Source organism: Cyprinus carpio, chromosome A17, assembly GCF_018340385.1.
Source record: "Cyprinus carpio isolate SPL01 chromosome A17, ASM1834038v1, whole genome shotgun sequence".
NCBI lineage: Eukaryota > Metazoa > Chordata > Actinopteri > Cypriniformes > Cyprinidae > Cyprinus > Cyprinus carpio.
In genome coordinates, this window is record NC_056588.1 from 18900611 (window position 1) to 18921655 (window position 21045).

At 37.3% G+C, this 21045-nt stretch overlaps 1 protein-coding gene across 2 annotated transcripts; it reads right to left on the bottom strand.

Annotated features, from left to right (window-relative positions):
- Window positions 1-1645: 1645 nt before the first annotated feature.
- On the bottom strand, window positions 1646-8867 carry LOC109107790 (homeobox protein Nkx-2.2a). 2 transcript variants are annotated; one of them, XM_042774330.1, is made up of 3 exons: window positions 8705-8867; window positions 3477-3782; window positions 1646-2806 (listed from the first exon to the last, which is right to left on the bottom strand). In XM_042774330.1, exons 2-3 carry the CDS (start codon window positions 3742-3744, stop codon window positions 2253-2255), a joined length of 822 nt encoding a protein of 273 aa, XP_042630264.1. In that variant the 5' UTR covers window positions 3745-3782; window positions 8705-8867; the 3' UTR covers window positions 1646-2252. The 2 variants fall into 2 exon arrangements, with proteins under 2 accessions (XP_042630264.1, XP_042630263.1); XM_042774329.1 differs by lacking the exon at window positions 8705-8867 and adding an exon at window positions 4026-4438.
- Window positions 8868-21045: the final 12178 nt, after the last annotated feature.

The following is a 21045-nucleotide window of genomic DNA, read 5'->3' on the forward strand; positions in this document are numbered from 1 at the left end:
AATTTTTAATTCGTTTTTCTTTGAGAGACAACAATGCTGCGTTTGAAAGTGGGACACAATTTGGGTTTTGTGAGGGATTCCTTTCTCCTCTTGCGGGCCCAGCTGTCCATATGGAATAGAATGTGTACAAGAAGCACCACAATGGCACCAACTGACAGGCGCTACAACAAAAAAAAAAAAAAAAAAAAAAAAAAACGGGATGTATCTCTCTGACTCAGGGATGCACTGATCCAGATAAAGGACCCGAATAGCACCAAGACATGCGGACTGTCTTTCTCCCTCTCTCCGCCCGGAGATTCACTCCCCCTGTTAATATGCACGCCTCTAACATTCACAACAACCGACCCTAAGCTTTGTTAGGTTTTGTGTCATGTACTGTATATTGTGATACTATAGACTGCTCAAAATTGCTTCGCCACATTGTTGACCATCAGTTTAACGCAACTGAGCGAAGCTACGCAATCGCAGTCTAGAAGCTAATCGAAAAAAAAAGTAGTAAAAACTTTGGAAACGTTTTCTGACAGACATTTTATGTCTCTCTCTCTCTGGAATAGCATACTGAAGAAACGTTAAGTGTAGCGTCACAAATGAGTTCTCATAGTCCACAACAGGTGCAAGACAATTCTGTCATTTTCACACCGCCGCCTTCTTACGAAACGGTTTTGCAATAACTATCAGAATATTAGGCAGTATAGAATTCTTAAAAAATAAAAACAAAATATAAAAAAGTCACAATCTTGATTGAATAAAACCAACTGTAGTATACGGGGAAAATATCGCTTAAGATTAATTCTGCAAATAATTATCACAGCGTTTCTATTCATCCGTTTGTTTAATGAAAGCCAGGTTTACGCTCACATCTGCTGTAAAATATATTTGAAAAACGGATTTTGCACCATGGTATTTGCCCAAGACACTAATATAGCCTACGATAATCTTTACCGGGAAACGAACCAAAAAGAGAGCTGCCTAAAACATTAAAAAAGAAGGAAAAAATAAAATCCCTGTAGGCTACTAATTTTGAATTATATTTCTTAGCTGACTTCGATGTTCTGACCTGTATACGGCCGCGGTATCAATTCAAGAAAAAAAACTTTTTTTGATACATAACCTACTGTGGCAACGCGTAACAACATATTTGTTTAGCTGACAATAAAATATTATATGATTGCCTTGCAAATAGTAAAATCACATAATATTACAATAACAAAACTTTGTCACGTGTGTTTTCTCTCTTAAATGTGTCGTTTTAACACCCCAAATGTCAGCCGCGGAGCCTGAAAAGGAGAGAGCGTTTGAACGAAAAGCTGCTTAGCTGAAGAAGCCCTCTTATATTAAGTGAGTGGGTTTTTACCCCCATTTTACAAGTGACTTCAGCCTTCTTATTGCTGAAGTGTTCGTACAGATAAATTCGGAAAACTGAAGCCAATTGTGTTGCTGATGAAGTGACAGGGAGTGCGACAAGCTGTCCAAAGCAACATTTGTGCAAACATAAAGGCTTTATAAATTAGCATAATTATATTAGTTGTATTTATTCGTTCTGTTGGTTTATTATAAAGTATTTATGTTAATGTGAGATGGCGAAGAAACGATCCATATTTTGCAAAGGAGTCCGAAATCACTGAGACCAAACGCAAAACAAATCGGAATTTCTGAAACACATCATTTTATTAAAAGTCTTAATAAAAAGAATCGTAGATCTCCCTCGCCAGCGCGCGGTGTTACCGAAATTAACATGAGGGATATTTATCTACAACTGATGTTCCATTTTCCCTAAATATCGGATAATATTTAGGCTATAGCTTACTGAACGGTCAAACATAATATTGCAAACGGTTATCACAAAATATTTACATAGAAAACAAACCATTTTAATAAGCTAAAGATTGCCAATGTTTATTCATGGCCATAAATATATTCGGTCCATTGTAAAAGAAAGAAATAAAATTTTCTAGAATCATAAAGTGGTTTTGCACGTGCTTAAAACACGAAGGACAAAAGGAAAACATTTCTACAACACACAAACATACTTTACCAAATTTCACAAGAGCTTTAACATTCTTAAATTTGGGGAGAGGCTTGACCCGGTTTTCTTAACGAAAACATGTAAACATGGCGCACACGTCAATCCCCAAAATAAATTGGTGAGAAAGGGGTCAAGCTGCAAAAATTAAAAGTCTTGTATTTTTGTTTGGAAAGCTCCCTACCACGGTCTTTAAAATGCAACCCTGCATTTGCAAGTCAATATTTGTTCACCAAGTCCACTGTTGCGTTTGCACCAAGTGATGTGCTGTTGGGAACTGTGGCGTGGTGGCGGCGCTGTAATGCGCGTTAAATTGCATGTGCTGGAGTGACTGGGCGCTATACGCGGAGAACGGAATTCCAGCATGAAAAGTAGCTGCCAAGTCCTGAGCTTTTAGCGTATGGCAGGGTTTGCCATCTCTGACTAGCACAGGCACGGCCACCCGCCTAGGAGAAGGGAGATGGGTCACTTCCATACCTTTCTCCGCCCGGGCTCTCTTCATTTTGTATCGATGGTTCTGGAACCAGATTTTCACTTGGGTTGGAGTCAGGCGGATCAAACTGGCGAGATGCTCCCTCTCCGGGGCTGACAGATATCTCTGTTGTCTAAACCGGCGCTCGAGTTCGTAAGTTTGTGCCTTGGAAAAGAGCACCCTCCTTTTGCGCTTCTTACCGGAGTCGCTGCCGTTGCTCGAAGTTTCCTTGTCGTTGTCCGGCGATTCGTCAGCTGAAGGTTCCGGGGATTTTGCAGATGAGTCTTGAGAGTTTGCGGATAGGCCGTGTACTAGTTTTTAAAAAAGGGGGGAAAAATACTAAATTTAATTCCACATCAAATAAAATTTAATTGTAAATCGCAAGAAAGTGTGTAGAAAGTGTTTTTTGTTGTTGTTTTGTTTTGTTTTTTTGACATTTCTTTGTATTCATTTTCAGTTACACAATCGAACAAATTTTTTTTAAAGAACATTAAATTAGGCCAGGCGGACTTATAAACACAGCAATTTAACAATCTGTTTTTACAGATCTGTTTATAAAATTAACATTTTTTTTTTATTATTATTTTAATAGGCCCTAATTATCATAGGGCGTGTGACCCAAACGAAACGATGATTTTGCCGTATAGCCGATTCAACAGTTAATGATTAACAAAGAGGAAAATGCAAGCGAAAACTATCAGTCAGTAAAGCTTTCAGAAACTGTATGGGGAATTTAAACAGGATTTATTAAACAAAAAATCCAGATCTCGATCCAGAAGCACATAATAGGTTACGCCTTTAGACAAGCGCAACAGTCGGAATCTACAGATGAACATTTGTCGACGACAGTGTCAGAGACAATGATTTTGTTGAATGATTTCAGCTGTGCAAAATCAAATATTTGTGATAGATGATCAGTATAAAATGGTGCTTTTTTATAATCGAAGAGAGTTTAAACTTGTGTGAATTCTTGCTACTTACATGAGTATTGGATGCTGTCCGTAGTTGCGAGCCATCTAGTATAAGGATTGTCGCTATTATCATAAAACGGATTCTTTAAAGGCAGGTTTTGAACATTCTCTAAAGGACTTTGCACTAGCACTCCAGGCGTTTTAGTCGCCTCAGAACCTTCCGTATCTTCCTCAGTCCCCGTGATAGATCCTTCTTCATCGTTAGTATCAGGGAGGTCCAAAATGTCCTTTACTGAAAAGCCCGTCTTTGTGTTGGTCAACGACATGTTTTGGGGCATTTGATGCAGTAAAGTTGCTGCACCAGTTTGGCAATCCTCTGTTTAAAAACACAAAACACAGATGATTTAATAAATACAGGATCAGTGCCGTTTCAGCGCGAAGTAAACTGAAGTCGACGCATGAGGCTCGATTGGTAACCCTTGCTTGAGAGAGAGAGAAAAAAAAGTAGCGGAGAAATCAGTTCTGTAAGTCCAGGAAGAATGCCAAAGTGACTGAAGTGGTATATCTAGCTCATGGATATTGCGCTACTGCTGGGTGTTAGGGGGAAATAAGCCATTACCAGAATGATCAGTCCATATAAGGTTGGTCTCAACACATGAACCTGCAGTGAAAAAGCATTAAAAACGAAAAAGGTTGGCCACGTGTGGGCGGGTCTTGGGAGTCAAGTGGATGAAGACAGTGTTTGCCGATGTGAAATTGTGGGTTTTGGGGAGATCCTAGCCTATACTATTGGTGCTTCAGAACATGATGAGTGGTATAACGTGTCAATTAATTACAAAGATGGGGAGGGCCTTTTTACACCCTATTTACATACAAAGAACTTCCAAGTAGCTTTATACACATCATAGGCCTTCTTGAACAGGAAATGGAAAACACCTGTGCATACAATAATTCCTCCACTAGTAACTTAAAACGCAGATGTATGTAAATAAATGATGCACTGAAAGTGATGTTTGGATCCCGCATTTAGGAGGATGCCTCTTTGTAATACCCTAAAATGTTTATTTTAAAAAAAGGGCAACGAAATCGCCTCTAGTGGTAACAGACTAATTTATGCAGGTCAATATTTTGGTTCGGGATTAAGGAGAAGGGTCGTTCACTGGACTTGATTAAGCCATCAAAAACGACGAAACGGAACAATTAATGATCTTTTTTCTGGATGATTATTAGCTTCTTATTTATTTATTTTTTTACAGAAACTGTTATTACGCCTTGTTTTTATATATATATTTTGTGCAATTTGCATAATTTAGCTATTGTATCATTTAGCTCACTTTAAAAGCGAAATATTACTCGTACTATCACTATTTTTTTCAACGTCTTTCAAAGGCAATAGAGATGATTATGTGGATAAACAGAAAAACTATGTTCAAACGACATGAGCGAAAATTTTCTGCCTCCTATTTAAACAAATTTCTGATCATTATTTTTGTATTGCTTCTTTTCGCTGTCCGCAGCACAAAAAGTGAAGCATTACTGTTGTGTATTTTGCCTCTTCTTTTCAACCCTCTGTCCTATCTTTTCTTTTTTGCTTCTTTGCCTCCTATCTAGTATGTGATGTGGGTGACAATGTTGCACGTTTCTAGCCAGTCCTCTGCTCATCCTGGGTGGTCGAACCCGGGAAAACACAAATACAAACCGATTGCTAAGCTGCAGACAATAGGGGAAATGTAGACAAATGTCCGGCTCCTGTTGGAAGCCTTTGTCCGGCCGTAGTTTTTGCATTTATTTAAGGGACAAAATAATAGATGATTGACGCCCCTGTACAATACGTTCTAACTGTGTGGAATAAATCTGAGGTTGTTCCTAGTTGTCATGGCATTCACTGCTTTCAATGGACTATCTCTTCATTCATTTCTGTACCCCTTCACAATATCAAGGAAAGTCCTTCATCTCTCTCTCTCTCTCTCTCTCTCTCACACACACACACACACACACACACACACACACACACACACACACACACACACACACACACACACACAAACACAAACACACACACACGCACATTCTACAAGCACTTTCTCTTTCTCTCGCACGCATGCAAGCAAGCATGCACACTTACTGGAAGATTGCTGATAAGTGGGGTACAAATTAGATAAACTTCTTTTTTTTTTCATTATTTATTATGTGTTGAAAATATATATTATTGACTAATAACTGCAGTTGAAATAAACCGTGTTTCACCATTTCTGCTAGCGAAATGTTAGAATATTCGATATAACACAGAAATGAAAAATACCCTGTAGGAAACTGGGTTTAGAGAGATTTAAAATATCAGCAATCACATTGAAAAATTGTTCACGGTATGGTACACCAGACAAGTAACCAAGCTTATTTTTCATCCTATGATCAGTTTCATGATCAGTTGCCTGACAGGTAAATACTTAACCAGAGTTTTACGTAGAATTAATCATGCAACGACAGAAAAATCGGACAATGGGGGCATTGAACTAGACGGACCAGGAGCAAAGTCGAACAGTGAACGCTTTTCGCAAGGTCATTCTCCCAGCCTTCCCATACCGCAGAGACAGGTTACTGAACACATCCCTGTGAACATTAAATGATAAATGACAAAAACCTTACAAGCGCAACCTATATGCAGGTTTACACTGAAGACAGTATAAACTTTTACAAATTTTATTTCCAGAATATTATAGGCTGGTGACAGAAATTGTAATCAAGGTATTAATTAATGCGCAAATCTACTCTGTTCCCATGTAACCAGCACAACACACTCCGCGATCGATGGCAGGACTCGTGGTTTGTCTGTGGCCAGTGATTTGGGAATGTGTTTGAACAACTGAACCGAGGAGTTCGGTAAGGAGAAGTAAATGTGCACAGGCTGAGTGGCTATACTTCACTTCAAGAGCCATTTCCTTCTGTTTACCTGTTTACTTTCGCAGGTAGCTCAAATAGACAGTTTGTCTGTACGCTTATACTGAAAAGAGGAGCGACAGTATCTTAGCGCACCGACTTGAGTTAAACTAGTGTAATTCCCTATGAGCATTCACAATGGTGTTTACATCGCATTTGCTATCTAAATATTCAGTACTTGAGGTCCCCTCAGGAGTTGTGCGCACTTAGTGTCAGATTGACTAGAGAGAGTATGAAAATGGTTCAAATAATAATTTTAAGTTCCAAAAAAAAAAAAAAAAATTAAAACAAATAACATTCGTATTGTTTTAAGAACAACAACAACAACAACAACAACAACAACAACAATAATAATAATAATAATAAAAAATAATGTGCGCAGAGCAAACAGCGCACAATTAAAAATGGTATTTCGGTGTCTGTATTATTTCATTTTACTAACTATTTTCAGTTTCAGAAAATAAAATCTTATATATTTATGTGTGTGTGTGTGTGTGTGTGTATGTGTGTGTGTGAGTAGGAGCCTAATGTTTAACGTATGTTTAAAATAGAGTCCACAAACCACCATAAAGATGGTTTGTTGTATTTTTGAAGACACAGCTGACATTAACTGTAATCTAGTATTGTATATAACATGCTTTAGATTTATTTAAAAATACAATGTTTCCTAATACGACGATAAAATAACACTGAACATCCCTTAATTAATTCCTTGTCTAACAAAAATGTCTGAACCTGTCGTTTTATGGAAGCTATTGTTAATAACTAGGGAAAAGAAAAAAAGACCTTTATACGCTTGATTAAAAAGAAAATCCAAATGCTGCCAGAAGGCCAGTGGAGTATAATAACGTTGATCATTTCTTGCTTTAATCGACGAATTTCAGCGTATTCCGGTGCCTTGGGCGAGCATTTAAGCTTTGATAAATGTAACCCTGTTTTCCTCTAGGTGCTCATGATAAATGTATAAACTGACAAGAGCGATTTTCTGCTTCCCCCCTGCGATTAAAAGGCCATAACAGGGAAATGTTGGTATAAAAATAAGTCTGGTGGTTTGTGTGACTTAGCCGCTGCCCGAAGAAAATGCCCTGCAGCACAGATCATTTGGAGCTGGTCTGATTCTCCTGACTGCAGGGCAAACGCTGCGCCTTTATTCGTCTCAGAGCCTCTAATGATTAAACATGTCACAAGGAGATTAACACGGTGCCCATGGCCCAGGGACATGCCTTCATTTGTTTAACTACCAGTTTATATGTAACGGTGAATTTCATGGTGCATAGTGTTAAATTCCCCGTTCTGGCACTTTTATCAGAGTAGCCTACCCAAAACAAATTGGTTTAAGGATTATCATTTTAATCACGTCTTTTCTCGGTATCTTAAAGTCCACTGGGACGTTTGTCTCTATTTTTGCAATCCGTTATAAATTAATTATAGATTAATTGAAATAAAGTGGCCCTGCTTTACGCACACGTCGGTAAGAAATAGCGCATATTTCAGAGAGATATTTCTTTCTTTCACACCAATAAATTATACTTGCATCCAGTTATATCATTTCCACCAAGAGGGATAGTGGAGATGGGCAACGAAGAGACATTTTTGATACTCGGGCGAACTCTGCCGGTACAAATGCGTATAGCCTGGAAAACATGAATTAAAATGAATAGATGGAATGGCGTTTTCTGCGACACAGAAACACAGTTTTTGATTATAGTACGTTATATATAAACCGTAATACACACACACACACACACACACACACACACACATATATATATATATATATATATACACACACACACACACACACATATATATATATACACACACACACTATATATATACACACACACACAAGTTTTTGCCATATGAAAAATCTCTAGCTTGATGTTATAATTAACAATGTGATTAGGCTATAATAAACGATAAAAAAACAAATAAGCAGCAGCATCATCATCATCATCATCAGTCATCATCATCATCATCAACAACAAAATCATATAATAATAATAATAATAATAATATAATAATAATAATAATAATTACTACTAATAATAATACTTTTATTTATTATGGTGAGAATAACACATAGGTTTCAATCTATGTCATATGTAGTTATGCAGTTTTTCATATCCAGAGATTGCTATTTCATAATAAAGGGAAGAATATCTGAAATTATTTTCGAATATGATTAACAGCGAGGGGAGGATTGCACCGCATGAAACATTACAAGCAAGTTTACCTTTAGAGCGAACACGCGCGCGCGCACACACGCACACACGCACACACAAGCAAGCATTTAATCTTTGCACAACCTACTTAACGCACTGTACTTGGAGAGGTCGAGTGATAGTAATAAATGCTCACCTGGCGGCTGACGGAAGAGGGTAAGTGGTGCAGCTTGCGTTAAGACACCGCACAGTTAATGAAATATCTCCAAATGAAAGTAAGGACGCACGCACCGATAAGTCTGATGTGCTTTATATACCCGGGGAGCAAGCACTCCTCTTCTGATATTGTCCAAGTACGTTTGCATAGCTGGCGAAGTGGCTCTGCCTTAGATTTGCTACTAACATTGCATGATGTTTGTTTTCCCCCTGCAATGACGTGAGACAAAATATTGGCCATATGTTCGTCGGCAATAAATTGGTCATGAGAGCAAACATGGTTCCCTCATAAGAGCGCTTTTAGCTGATCTGTATTCACCGATTCATGCTACACTATTGACCAAAGTGCTATTACTGCCTTCTGTGTCGTTTTGATACACATAGGCTGTGAATTGTTCAAAGCTGTTTATTATATCAAATAGCCTACAAAAAAGTTTATTCACGTTGCTTTGGTAAACCTGCGGCTAAGAATGTCTCTGCCAGAAATCTCTACAATAAATCGCTTGGTTGCCATGATGTTGCACGGCCAAATGAGCAGATGTGTCGTGTTCTGTTGGTTAAAGCCCCGTTTACTTAAGATACCCTTTATGCAGCTGTTGAAATCCGAGGTCAGAGGACTCAGGTCTCATTCGTGGTCTACTCAAGGTGTGAAGCCAATGTGCATATAATCGATTAATTCCGAATATGGGTAATTAGTAATTAATTAGACAAAAAGTATGAGGATGTGCAAAGTTATGCGTAAGTAATAACTTAAGCCTATTACAGATTCCACAGATGGCTGATGCTAAGAGCAATGCTTTATCTGGTGCTTAAACAGAAAATGTCTATTTAATTTACATGCATCAGTATTTGTTATAATTAACTCAATATTACAGAATTGCAACTCTTGAACTGTAGTCTATATTTATTTGCTTGCAATGAAGAAATAGCTTTATATGTAACAGTACAGATAGACAGGGCTGTAGCTGGAGTATGCGGGGCCCCGGTGCAGGTTGTACCAATGGGCCCTATTTGAAATTGTGTAAATAAGCTAGTACACATAAATAAATAGAACAAAGATACAAATTAAACAATGCTTTTTTTTTCAGGTTTGTCAGTGTTCAGGTACAGAAATTGGATAAAAAAAGTTAAATAGCATTGCATAGTCTTCACTGCATAAATTAAATTAGATTAATCCTTCTTAAAGCTACAAAAGTTATTCAAATTATTCAGGAGCAGTTAGTGATTCTCTTTCTCTTTTTCTTGGATTAACATAGACAGCATCTAGCACAGTCACTTTAAGACAAAATGCATGGATTAAAAATAATGATACACATATTTCTCAACTGTTTATGTTCACTTAAGACATAACAGACATTTTTCAATTTTGCATGTATTTGTCTGTTTAAGCGAATTAAGTTCTTTAGCTTCTTCTTGAGCTTGAAAGCGTTAAAATCTCTTGAATGTTTAAACTGGCAAAGCTTAAAAACATGTGCAAATGTTAAGCTTTAAGACAACACCCAGCAGAAAACCGATTGGGCAGTCCATCGACTGTCCTGAGTGTTTTTCACACCAGCCCCGGGCAGCCCTTTAAAATCGCCGGGGGCCCCTGACAGCCATGGGCCCCTATAATCATCACCACCTTTCACGCCACTAGCTATGGCCCTGCAGCTAGATAATACTTCGCATCTACAGTAACTAACTCTAATTGTAATGTTTACATTCTCACCTAACTTTTGCTGATGTTGCTGTTTTAATTAAATAGAGGTCTTCTTATAAGACATTTTATCACAGGATCTAATTTGCAGTTAAGAGACAAAGGTAGACCTGTATTGTCTCTTATAATATGTAGGCCTGCACAAATAAAATGCATGATTTTTTTTTTTTTTCTGCACAAGGTCAGCATCTTCCAAAACAAAACTCTGTAGTCTTATTGACAACTGAAAAGCGTCTCATAGATTTTATTGTGGGCAGCTTGGAATCTTTCCATCACAATGGTGTTAAATACGGAGAGCGCAACCATCAATCAATAGAGGAATACATTACCACAGGTTTTTGTTGGGCACCACTTTACGGGTAAAAGACTAAGATTAGCCTCATGTTATCCTTGCTCTTGAGAGCAATGCTACAGAGTGACGAATAAACATAAATAAATTGGACTCATCACTGCATTCAGATTCCATATTAATTTAAAGTACCTGGTTTGACTAGCAATGTATTCATGAAGCTCCTTTGCCGGTACAAAAATCCTTTCCACTCATCCTGTTGTGAATCGTTGTGCAGTGGGAGTCCTATTATGGCCACTCAGAGGGCTCCCTCAAAGACCTTCAGAGCAAGAATGGAGATGATAGACCCTTGTGGTCAAACTATTAAGATATATCCCTTGCCAAAGTCTGATGACTGAAACACTTCAAATGAGCTGGACGGGCATATAAAGACACCAATGGCATGCCATTCTTGTATTTATCAGTTCAAGTTTTGATATATCAGCCACTTGAGGAGGGTCGCTCATACAGAGAGAATGCTTCTCCAAACACAAATGCAACTAAGAGCTTCATTCGTTCTCAGCCAAGGGTGCACTTTTGGGAAAAAAAAAAAATCTTTAATTAACATCAGGGTTTTCACTACAAACGAAGATCCTCTGCCTCTCTTTACTTTTGGCTGGTGGTAATGGCCAGTGCTCTTCACTAAAAAGGTGCCATTTTATTTGGTTCTCTAAAACGCCATCCCGTTAATCACTCATGAAGATTACAGGTCACATGAATGGGGTTTCTGTGGTGCAGCGATTCATGGGAGTATCTGTCCAAAAATAAAGTGATTTAAGCGATATGGCCTGACAGTCAGGGTTTTCGAATATCTGCATGAGATGAGCACGAGGGCCACGGATTGCGCTAGAGGTGTGATCAAGAGGAAGTTTTTAAAATGGGTAAAGCTCCTTATATGTGCAGTAAAGTTATTAATACAGGATATATAAAATATACAGTTCAAGGTCTGTTGCATCACCTTGTGGTAGTTACTGAAAAAAAAAAAAAAAAAACACATTGTCAACATAAAATATTTTGCTGAGAAAATCTCTTGGTTTAGAAAGTGCAGAATACAAATGATCAGTGGTTCAATACAAATTTAATCTCCTTCATGAACTCTTGAATTTGTATATGCAATATGTTTGAAATGTGAGAACAGTCAAATGTTCAAATGTTTTGTGTGTGTGTGTGTGTGTGTGTCTTCAGTGGCTTTCAAAAAAGGCTAAAATTCAGCCTGTCCAGGGTGTTTCCCTGCCTTCGACACATTCTATCCTGAGATATAATCACCATTGCACACTCCCATTGATTCTATAGGACACATAGGTATAGAAGATGGATGGATGAATGATTAGAATTGAATGAATAGTATGAGAATGGAAATCAAAACATTACGTACAGTATGAAGCACAGTTAGTCGTAATATTTAATATTTTTGGCTGGATGCAAAATGCGTCATCGGATATTGTCTGGTATTGTTGTTGATATCTGATTTTTGATGTATTACGTATTATGTTTATATTCTTTCTGTCATCATCTTCTCCAAGAAACCGTTACCTGAGACTGGTGCTTTGTGAAATGAATATCCACTCTCAAGTTAAGAATGTGTTCAAAGGATTAGTTTCACAATCACTCTGGTCTGTCTCACATTCTAAAAAAATGTCTGGTTGCTTTCAATGTTGTTACAAAGAAAATGCTGTGGTTACTGTAGCTAGATCAACAACAAGCATCAGCGCAGGTACTGTGACCTTCTTTCCTCAGTGAAGAGAAAGTATTGTAAAACTTGGGGTAACTATATAAAGTGCCCTCTGATATAGTTCTGCTGCTTATAATTGAAAAGGTTTCACTTATAACTGCTGAATTCACTCAACTAGCAGCTACACAAACAAAAGTTAAAACTGGAAAATTGTTGGAAGAATCGATTATTGAAACTGCTTTTGGAGCTCTGTAATCCTTTATTTGGAAAACAGTTTGAGCCAGTTCAACAGGTGACATTTAGTCAACTTTCTGCAACTTTTCTGCTGCACTATTTAAGTTTTTAAGGCCTGATACACTGACATGATCCATCGAATATACAATCTTAAAAACATTTGTTTGTAAAAGACTGGACTGTAATTCTCTTGCAGTAGTATATGTTGGTCATATCCACAAAGCTTCTGCTGCTCACATTCTTTACAAGACTCATCATGCACACATGGTACTCATTATTAACTCTCTTTTTCTTTCTCACACTCCCTACCTCTGCTCGTGCGTCTGTGTGTAAGGCAGTTAAAGGTTCATCCCTTTTGAGGCCAGGATACGCTCGCGCTCTTCTCCAGGTAGAATGGCCGTACAAAAAAACCCCCCAAAAACAGATGACCAGGGTTTTAAGGAGGTTGTAAGGCTCTCCTTGAACCATACATCACCCTAGAGAGACACGTTACCCATCTGTGTTTTCTGAAGACTTTAATTAACACATCCCAAAAAAGACAAGAGGAGCAAAAAATTCTATGTCCTCTCCACAGATGGACAGCCAAATTTCAAGATAATTATTCTGGAAATATACTCTTTATACTCTACCTTTGAGGGCAATTAGCATTTATTGCGAGGAGGTGAAACTTTCCTCAAAAGCGGTCAAGATGACAGTTTTGAATGAAAGATGGAAATCCATTTAGAAAGGGAATAAGACTTGCGTCCCCATTCTGTAATACTGAAAAGCTGCTTTTATAAGATGATATCTATTGAAAAATAAAATGCCAAGGGCACAAAGAGAACTCAAGTAACCTTAATTGGCCATCTCTATTTTGTTGTTGTGTATAAACACGAGTACTCACTGATGTCCCAACCACATCTGGTGCTCAATAAGGCAAAACACTCTTAAGATTTGATTTGTATGACAGATAATGGTTATAAAAACCTTAATAGGGCATTTTTCCCCATCTCTACAATGTAAGTATGTCTGTATGGAAAATCCAATCAGTCTATGCTGGTTACCAAATGTTACATGTAAAAAGCTTACATGTAAATGCAACATCTCTGGTTACTGCTTATCAGAATAAGATTTCTTAAAAAGATTACTAACTTCCTGTTGGTGTTCTTTTTTAAAGTTCCCCATGTTCATCTGACCACTTGAGGTGATTTAAAACAAATGATCAAGGATTTAAACAAAATTTCAAAGCAGCATACAGTTTTTTTTATTGTTATTTAAAAACACAAACCTAGAATGGAATGATTATGGCCTCTAATCAGGCATTTGCAATGTTTGATTTAATATTGTCTGACAGGTGAATATAATTTTTTTTTAGCCAAAAAGGAGTGTCATGATGGGCACTTGCAAGTTTGAAATTTGCAAACAATATTAATGATAATGAAAGCATTTCTCAAAACAATAAGGAACATTAGAATAAATAAAAGGAACTGACTGTACTGTAGAAGCCGTAAGCTTGTGTGCTGCTGGAGATCAACTAAACAATTTCTTAACTTTGCTGTGTGCAGTATATGCTGCTACACTAAGGCCTCTTTCCTGTGCACAATAAATGGGAAGCTAGTACAAAGCTATACTGCTGGGAAGCTGAAAAAGGAAAACATTCTAGTGATGCGACCAGTACTCTGCAGGAGCAGCCGTACTGGTGCCATCTAGTGGCAAGAGCGCCACCATGCTCTAGGCCTGCTGTTCTGTGAAAGTATACCAGAAGAAGTGCTGTATGCAGCACCATGTCTCTCACCATGAGGTAATTATTTCTTTTATCTACAGGTCACAGACTGACACATTCTCATTGGCCAGCACCTAATGGGCCATTATTTGAATAAATGGGAGTAACAGGGTAGGGCTGGTGACCCCCGTCAGTGCCATGAGCCTCTCCACATTGGCACACCTGCCGAGACAAGGTAACGTTTATCGGTGACACCTTCCAGAGCAGGAAGAGAAAAGAGACCCAATGCTGCTGTCAAGGTCAGGGCTCCAGGTCCAGCCTGGTCTCACCGCATCCCGAATCCATCCATTTGCTAAAGCCATGCTCTTCTGGTTGCCTGGCTACCTACTAATAAAGGTGACGAAGCGTGGCATCATGGAAAACAGAGGTAAGATGTTGACTTTGAGATAAGTACCTCTTGAAATTAAACAGTACCATCACATCACATTCTAAATAGCATTTTCAGAGGTGAACTCACAATGGCCCATAAGCTGAAAGGGAGTAAAATCTCTGTGTTCTGCAACTCACACAATAACTCGCATTTGCATAGCAGTTAGGTTAGTTAAAAGCAAATACTTATTAATGTTTTAATTATACCAAGTGAATGGGACAATATCATTATTCCTGTTTTGGGCTATTTTTCTAGTGTTTGAGAGAGAGAGAGAGAGAGTGTGTGTGTGTGTTTGTGTGTGTGTGTGTGTGCTTGAGGCTGGCGCAATCAGATGCCTCTTTATTAAAGTAAACAAAAAGATAATTATGTGTTCTCCTGGATAAACGTTATGGTGTGACGGGTGCTTGCAAAATCACGGTGGAAATGGTAACTGGAGAGGAAATGGCACTTTGTGTATAGTGTGTCTGTTCCTCTCTCTTTCAGTGGTGTAAAGGTCAAGGTGAGGAAAATGTTTTGATGGCCCTTATTATAACCAATCACATCTGCCACAAAAGTGACTCAGAGTGAGCGAGCGCCTCGAAGTGACTCTGTTTGGGCCAGAGTGAACTTTCTCAACCTACACAGGTTCTGTGCGTTTTGCCCACAACTAAGACAGAGTGAATCTTCAAGAGTGTATATATATATATACTATATATATATATATATATATATATATATATATATATATATATATATATTTTTTTAAAGCGGCCCAGCAAAGTGTTGCTAATAGCAACTCTCTCCCACATATTTGGCTATTCTAACTTCGCTTATTTTTGTTGTTGGTATAAGTGGCAGTGGTTGGTAATAGACAAGAAATGTATTATATAATTTGTGCTGATAACATTTCTTTAGTCCTTTAGTCCTTCGGCAATCCTACAGCTTGAACCAATGTAGGGAAACCACCCTTACCAAATGATAAGCACCCTGTGTTGTAAACAGTCACATGTAAAACTAGTCTTGCATATTTAGTTCACTCCAAAATACACCAATAGTATTTGAACTGCCACTTAACTTCCCCTGCTTGACTTCACGGAGTAAGGATCATTATAAAATTAATATTTACCACAGAAGAGGTGCGTATTTTGCAATAAATCATTTTCAAAAATAAATACACTGCAGCATGTCAGAACCTAGTAAATTACATGTTATTTTGTTTAGTTTTGTGGGAGAATCATGATCTCTATTTGAAAAAAAAAGTGATTTTCAATTTATCCAGCATTGTGCAGCTGTACTCCTATGTGTGACTGGCTGTTTCTCACATGACATACAGTGATGGGCAAATTGTAATTTTGAGCCCTGACACCGGGGCATAGCCATCATTTCAAAAGTGAGGGGAACAGAAATGTCAAATTTAATAATACTGTTTTTTTTGTTGTTGTTATTATTATTATTATTATTATTATTATTATTATTATTATTATTATTATTACGTCCATTTTGGACTTTCTGCACGAGAGTGCCCTTCTGACTTTGAGTATGAATGAGACATACACTGCATGAGAGTTTTTACACCTTGGTCTTGGCTGCATCATTGTCTTTACTGGCTGTTTTTAGGGAATATTTGCATTTATTCTCATGCGATTGGATTAGCTACTTATGTGCTGGACTGTAATGATTTGGCTAATGCAGGACACTACTGAATGATGCGCATCAGAGGGGATTTAGAAGTGGGTATACACAATGCCATCTGATAAAGAAGTGGGTATATGCCATTTACCTGGGTATACCCTGCACTACACCACTGTGAAAATGATGTCATTGGTACGGCGCACTGACAGACTGAGGCGATGCAATTAAGAGGATGAAAACACCCGGAGCAAAGGCTGTGTACATAGAGAGAGACTTACGACAATGGGCAGGGCAAGCCCTATTCAAGCCCACATTTCTCAAGCACTGGCCTGGGGTCTTCCCCAAGCACCAAGAAGGGCTTTTGAGAGGGGTCCTTGGGTGAAAAGAGGATGGTTTATGTTGGAATGTAAATGTGTGACCAGGGAGGTGGACAGAAGGTGTTGCTAGGATGTTGCAAAGTGGCTCTGAAGGGCCCAACTCTCGTTGTTTGTGCAAATCGATGTGTCAGGCAATTATGCCGAATGACATCTCAAAAGATGTCCGATGGGGGTAGGCAGGGTCTTGCTCTTATTATGGACACATTAACCAAAGGCACAACTTTGTATGGATTGCAAAATGCTAATTGCAAGCTATTTATATTAGCTGAAGTACACATTGCAAATTGTGCACAGTGTGAATAATTACTTTTCACTCACTCAAGACAATATTCTACACATTTGATCCACTAAATTGAATAGTTTATTTAAAAAAATATATGAGTTAACAAGTATCTCCACATCTCCAGAGTTTGGTCCACCAATGACAAAACATGCTCATGTTTTTGACTATAGACAGTATATATATATATATATATATATATATATATCATATTTTTTGAATTGTTGTGAATAGATTAGGGTTTAGGTACCAATTTTATGTCCCAAACCGCTGATTTAAACTCACAATGCTGTCTGCTTCATCTGCCACCCAGGTGTCACACCAGATCCCCCCACACACTTTGTTTCTTCATCAAACAGTTCTAAATTAGCATTTTTTCATTAACAAGACACTCTTATCATTCAAATTGTAGATTATCACTTGTCCTAGCAACACAGGTTGCCCTTGACAACAACGAGGAGGTGGTGTTAAGGAGTTGTTTGGCAGATGAAGGGTACAGTGGTTTAACCAGCTCTGAACACACTGCAGTCACCATTTAGTTTATTATACAGGTTAACTAAGAAACAATATCGCACACACTGATGCTGAACATTACACTTTTAAAAATAAAGGTACTTTACTGGTTCCATGAAAAACCTTTAACATCCATAGAACCTTTCCATTGTGCAAAAAAAAAAATGCTTCTTTTAAGAACTGTTCACTAAAAGGTTCTTTGGGGAACCAAAAGGGTTCTTCAAGGTATTGCTGTGAAAAAAAAAAAAAGGTTCTATATTGGCATCAGTGGTTCCATGAAGAACTTTAACATCCATGGAAATCTGCATTGCACAAAAGGTTCTTTATAGTGGAAAAAATATGGTCTTTATTGGTTTCATTGATACCATGAAGATCTTTTTAATTATTCTTTGTAGTTTATGTTTTGTAACATTAATGGTTCTTTATGGCTATTTGCTGTGAAACCCCACTTCTGGAATCTTGATTTTTAGGAGTGTTATGGCTTTCTTCTCTGGACAGTAAGTTACCTGAAGGAGGACCTCCTCGTTTGGGTGCAGTGGGATTTATAATAAGAAAGAGTGGGTGGATCTTCTCTTTTTGGTGTATTCATTTATTTATTCATAGTAGGCGTAATGTAATATTAATATACAGATATATAATTACCTATTGTAACAACAAAACACTTCAGAAATCACCAGATCTGACTAAACGCAAAGATTAACTTCATGCTAATGAACAAAGGGTTTCAGAAAACAGCCATGTGAAGTATAATATAAACTGTGTGTCAGAACGTATCTTCATGGTTGGCTTTATAGTAAATAACACAGAGTGTTAGCTTGTAAGCTTGTGGGTTAAAAAGTTATGGTGGAATTGCATATTCATTGGGTTTGTGATATTATTCATGTTATTGCATTGGGTACAGTCAACTGGCAAATGTTCTAGTTTTGGTGAAATTTCTAAATTTGTTTTTATAAATAAATAGATAATCTGAAGTTCTGTGCTTCATCCAGCTGTAACTAACATAACAGGATATAAATGAAATTCACCAGTAGGTACATACAAATACAAGACAGAAATGTGATAAAACAAATGATGCACCCTCAATACAATGCTGTTCCATTGGAAGTTTTTTTTTTCTTTTTTCATCTGTCATGTGTCACGTATATAGGAGTGAACTGGTAACGTGAGCCATTCACTCAGCGGCAGTTTGTGACAATCAGTCCAGCGAAGATAAGAAGTTGATGGATGGTCTGTTGGAAATCACCATCTCATTAAGTCACATGAACTAAGACAATGAGTGTAACATGAGGTAACAGCTTTCTCTTTAAGTGAGAAGAAAACAAAACCTTGCTTTGCAAAATATATTTATATATTTTTAATTTGTGTGCTTTTATTAGCCAGAAATGATCACTTCAAAATGAATAGCACATTATTAAGTCTTCTAGTGGCTCTTAGGGTGTTTTATCAGGGGTTTGTATCAGCGTGCAATTCATCTAAAGCCATTCTTCACTCTGAATATGTTTTATATGAGGCCCCATTTATCATCGCCTGTCAGATCTTAAACACAGCTTTATTCGGTGTAGAGTTATAAATTGGAATCATTAAACAGTTTTTCATTTAATCTGATGCAATAACTGCCTCTCTTTTATTGGCCTGTGAAAAGAAAATAGTAAATACAATTGTCTGTCAAGATGAGCTGAGATAGTGGTGAGTTCCTCGCTCTCCCGAGCATTTGCTGTTGAAATAAAATTAGGCTGAGCAACAAGGTAGCATCAGTGTCATGGGGGGTTTTGGAAAGAACTAGGCTGAAATCAGAACATGCAATTTGGAGAAGCACCATGACACTCCACTGAACTCCAAAGGGCTGTCTGTAGTTTAAGATGTGAATGTGGTGCACACTGATACACAGCAACTATGAACCATATAATGCCTGATTTCTGAGAACTCAGTCAGATTTTAAATCGCAAACCTGCTTGTATTAACCAGACCTACATCAGGTAAATATAAAGAGATTTGGTTGGATCCATTTTGAACATTATAAAAGCACCATGGAGAGTTTCACTGTAACTCTTCAGTGAGAGAGTTACATTTCAACACTTTTGAAATGTAACTCTTAACACATTTATATAGAGAATAAAACTGAATGGATGGACAAATAAAGATAAATAAAATACAATCTAAATTTCTAAATTAGAATATAAGAATATAGAATATTTAAAAGTGACCTTTTGAACAATACCGTACAAAAATGCAATCTTTATAATCTATGTTTGTTTAGATTAGTATTGATGTTTGATGGGAGTTAGGTTGGAAAATCAGCTTATACTGTCAGAAGATAAAACAGCATATATATTTATATATTTATATTATATATTTATATTTATATAATTTTGAATGGTGTATGAAAACAAACCAGACTGAGTGAAATGTCAAGGTGAAGGAAAAAATTTAGATTTTAGAGTGACATCTTTTAAAGCTAAACTCTTATTTTAAAGGTTAAAGGATGGCAAACATTTCTGTAAAAATTAAAGGATGACTACGGGGATGTAGGGATGTAAAATAACAGAATAAAGGGATGTGAAATACATGCAATGTACACTGTAGAAAATAAGCGCCAAAACTATTCTAAAGCCTCATATAGAGCAGCCTACAATAAATTGCAGATTCAGAAAAATAAGGTCAGAAAAAAATCATTTTTTTTTTTAAATTTTTTTTGTTTATTTTTATTTGTTTGGGTACTGGACTTCACTTAAAATGAGGTAATAAAGATTGTACGCTAGTTCGATTACATAATTGAGAAAGAGCGACGTGTAACATGCTAATCCAAGGATAGAAGAAATTGTAACTTGTCACTATATTGAGTGAGAAGACGCCACCGCTCTGGGCCTTATGTATTTCTATTTCCCCCCAATTATAATGATCCGTAGTGTAACATTTAGTTTTATCTGCTTGCAGAAGTCACGCATAAAAGAAAGCTGCCAAGACTCAACTAAGCTAAGTATCCACGCTGTCATGTTGAGCCCAGAGAGATCTGTACAGCTGAGAAAGTTCTATTTATCCAGTTAATTGTCCCCCGTTTTCTGCCTCTTTATGTCTGACGAACATCACAGGCAGCTTCTTTGTCGTTGGCTTATGTTACCGGCAGACTGAGCACAGAGGCCAAGGTGAAGGCCTAGCCCTGTAGATTTTAGAGGACACATCTTTTTAAAGCTTAACCTCTTATTTTAAAGGTTAAAAAGATGGAAACTTTCTGTAAAAATTAAAGGATGACTACGGGGATGTAGGGATGTAAAATAACAGAATAAAGGGATGTGAAATACATGCAATGTACACTGTAGAAAATAAGCGCCAACACTATTCTAAAGCCTCATATAGAGCAACCTACATAATTCAGAAAAATAAGGTCAGAAAAAATGCAATTTAATTTTTTAATTTTTCTTGATTATCTTGAATTATTTGGGTAACAAACTGGACTTCACTTAAAAACGTAATAAAGATT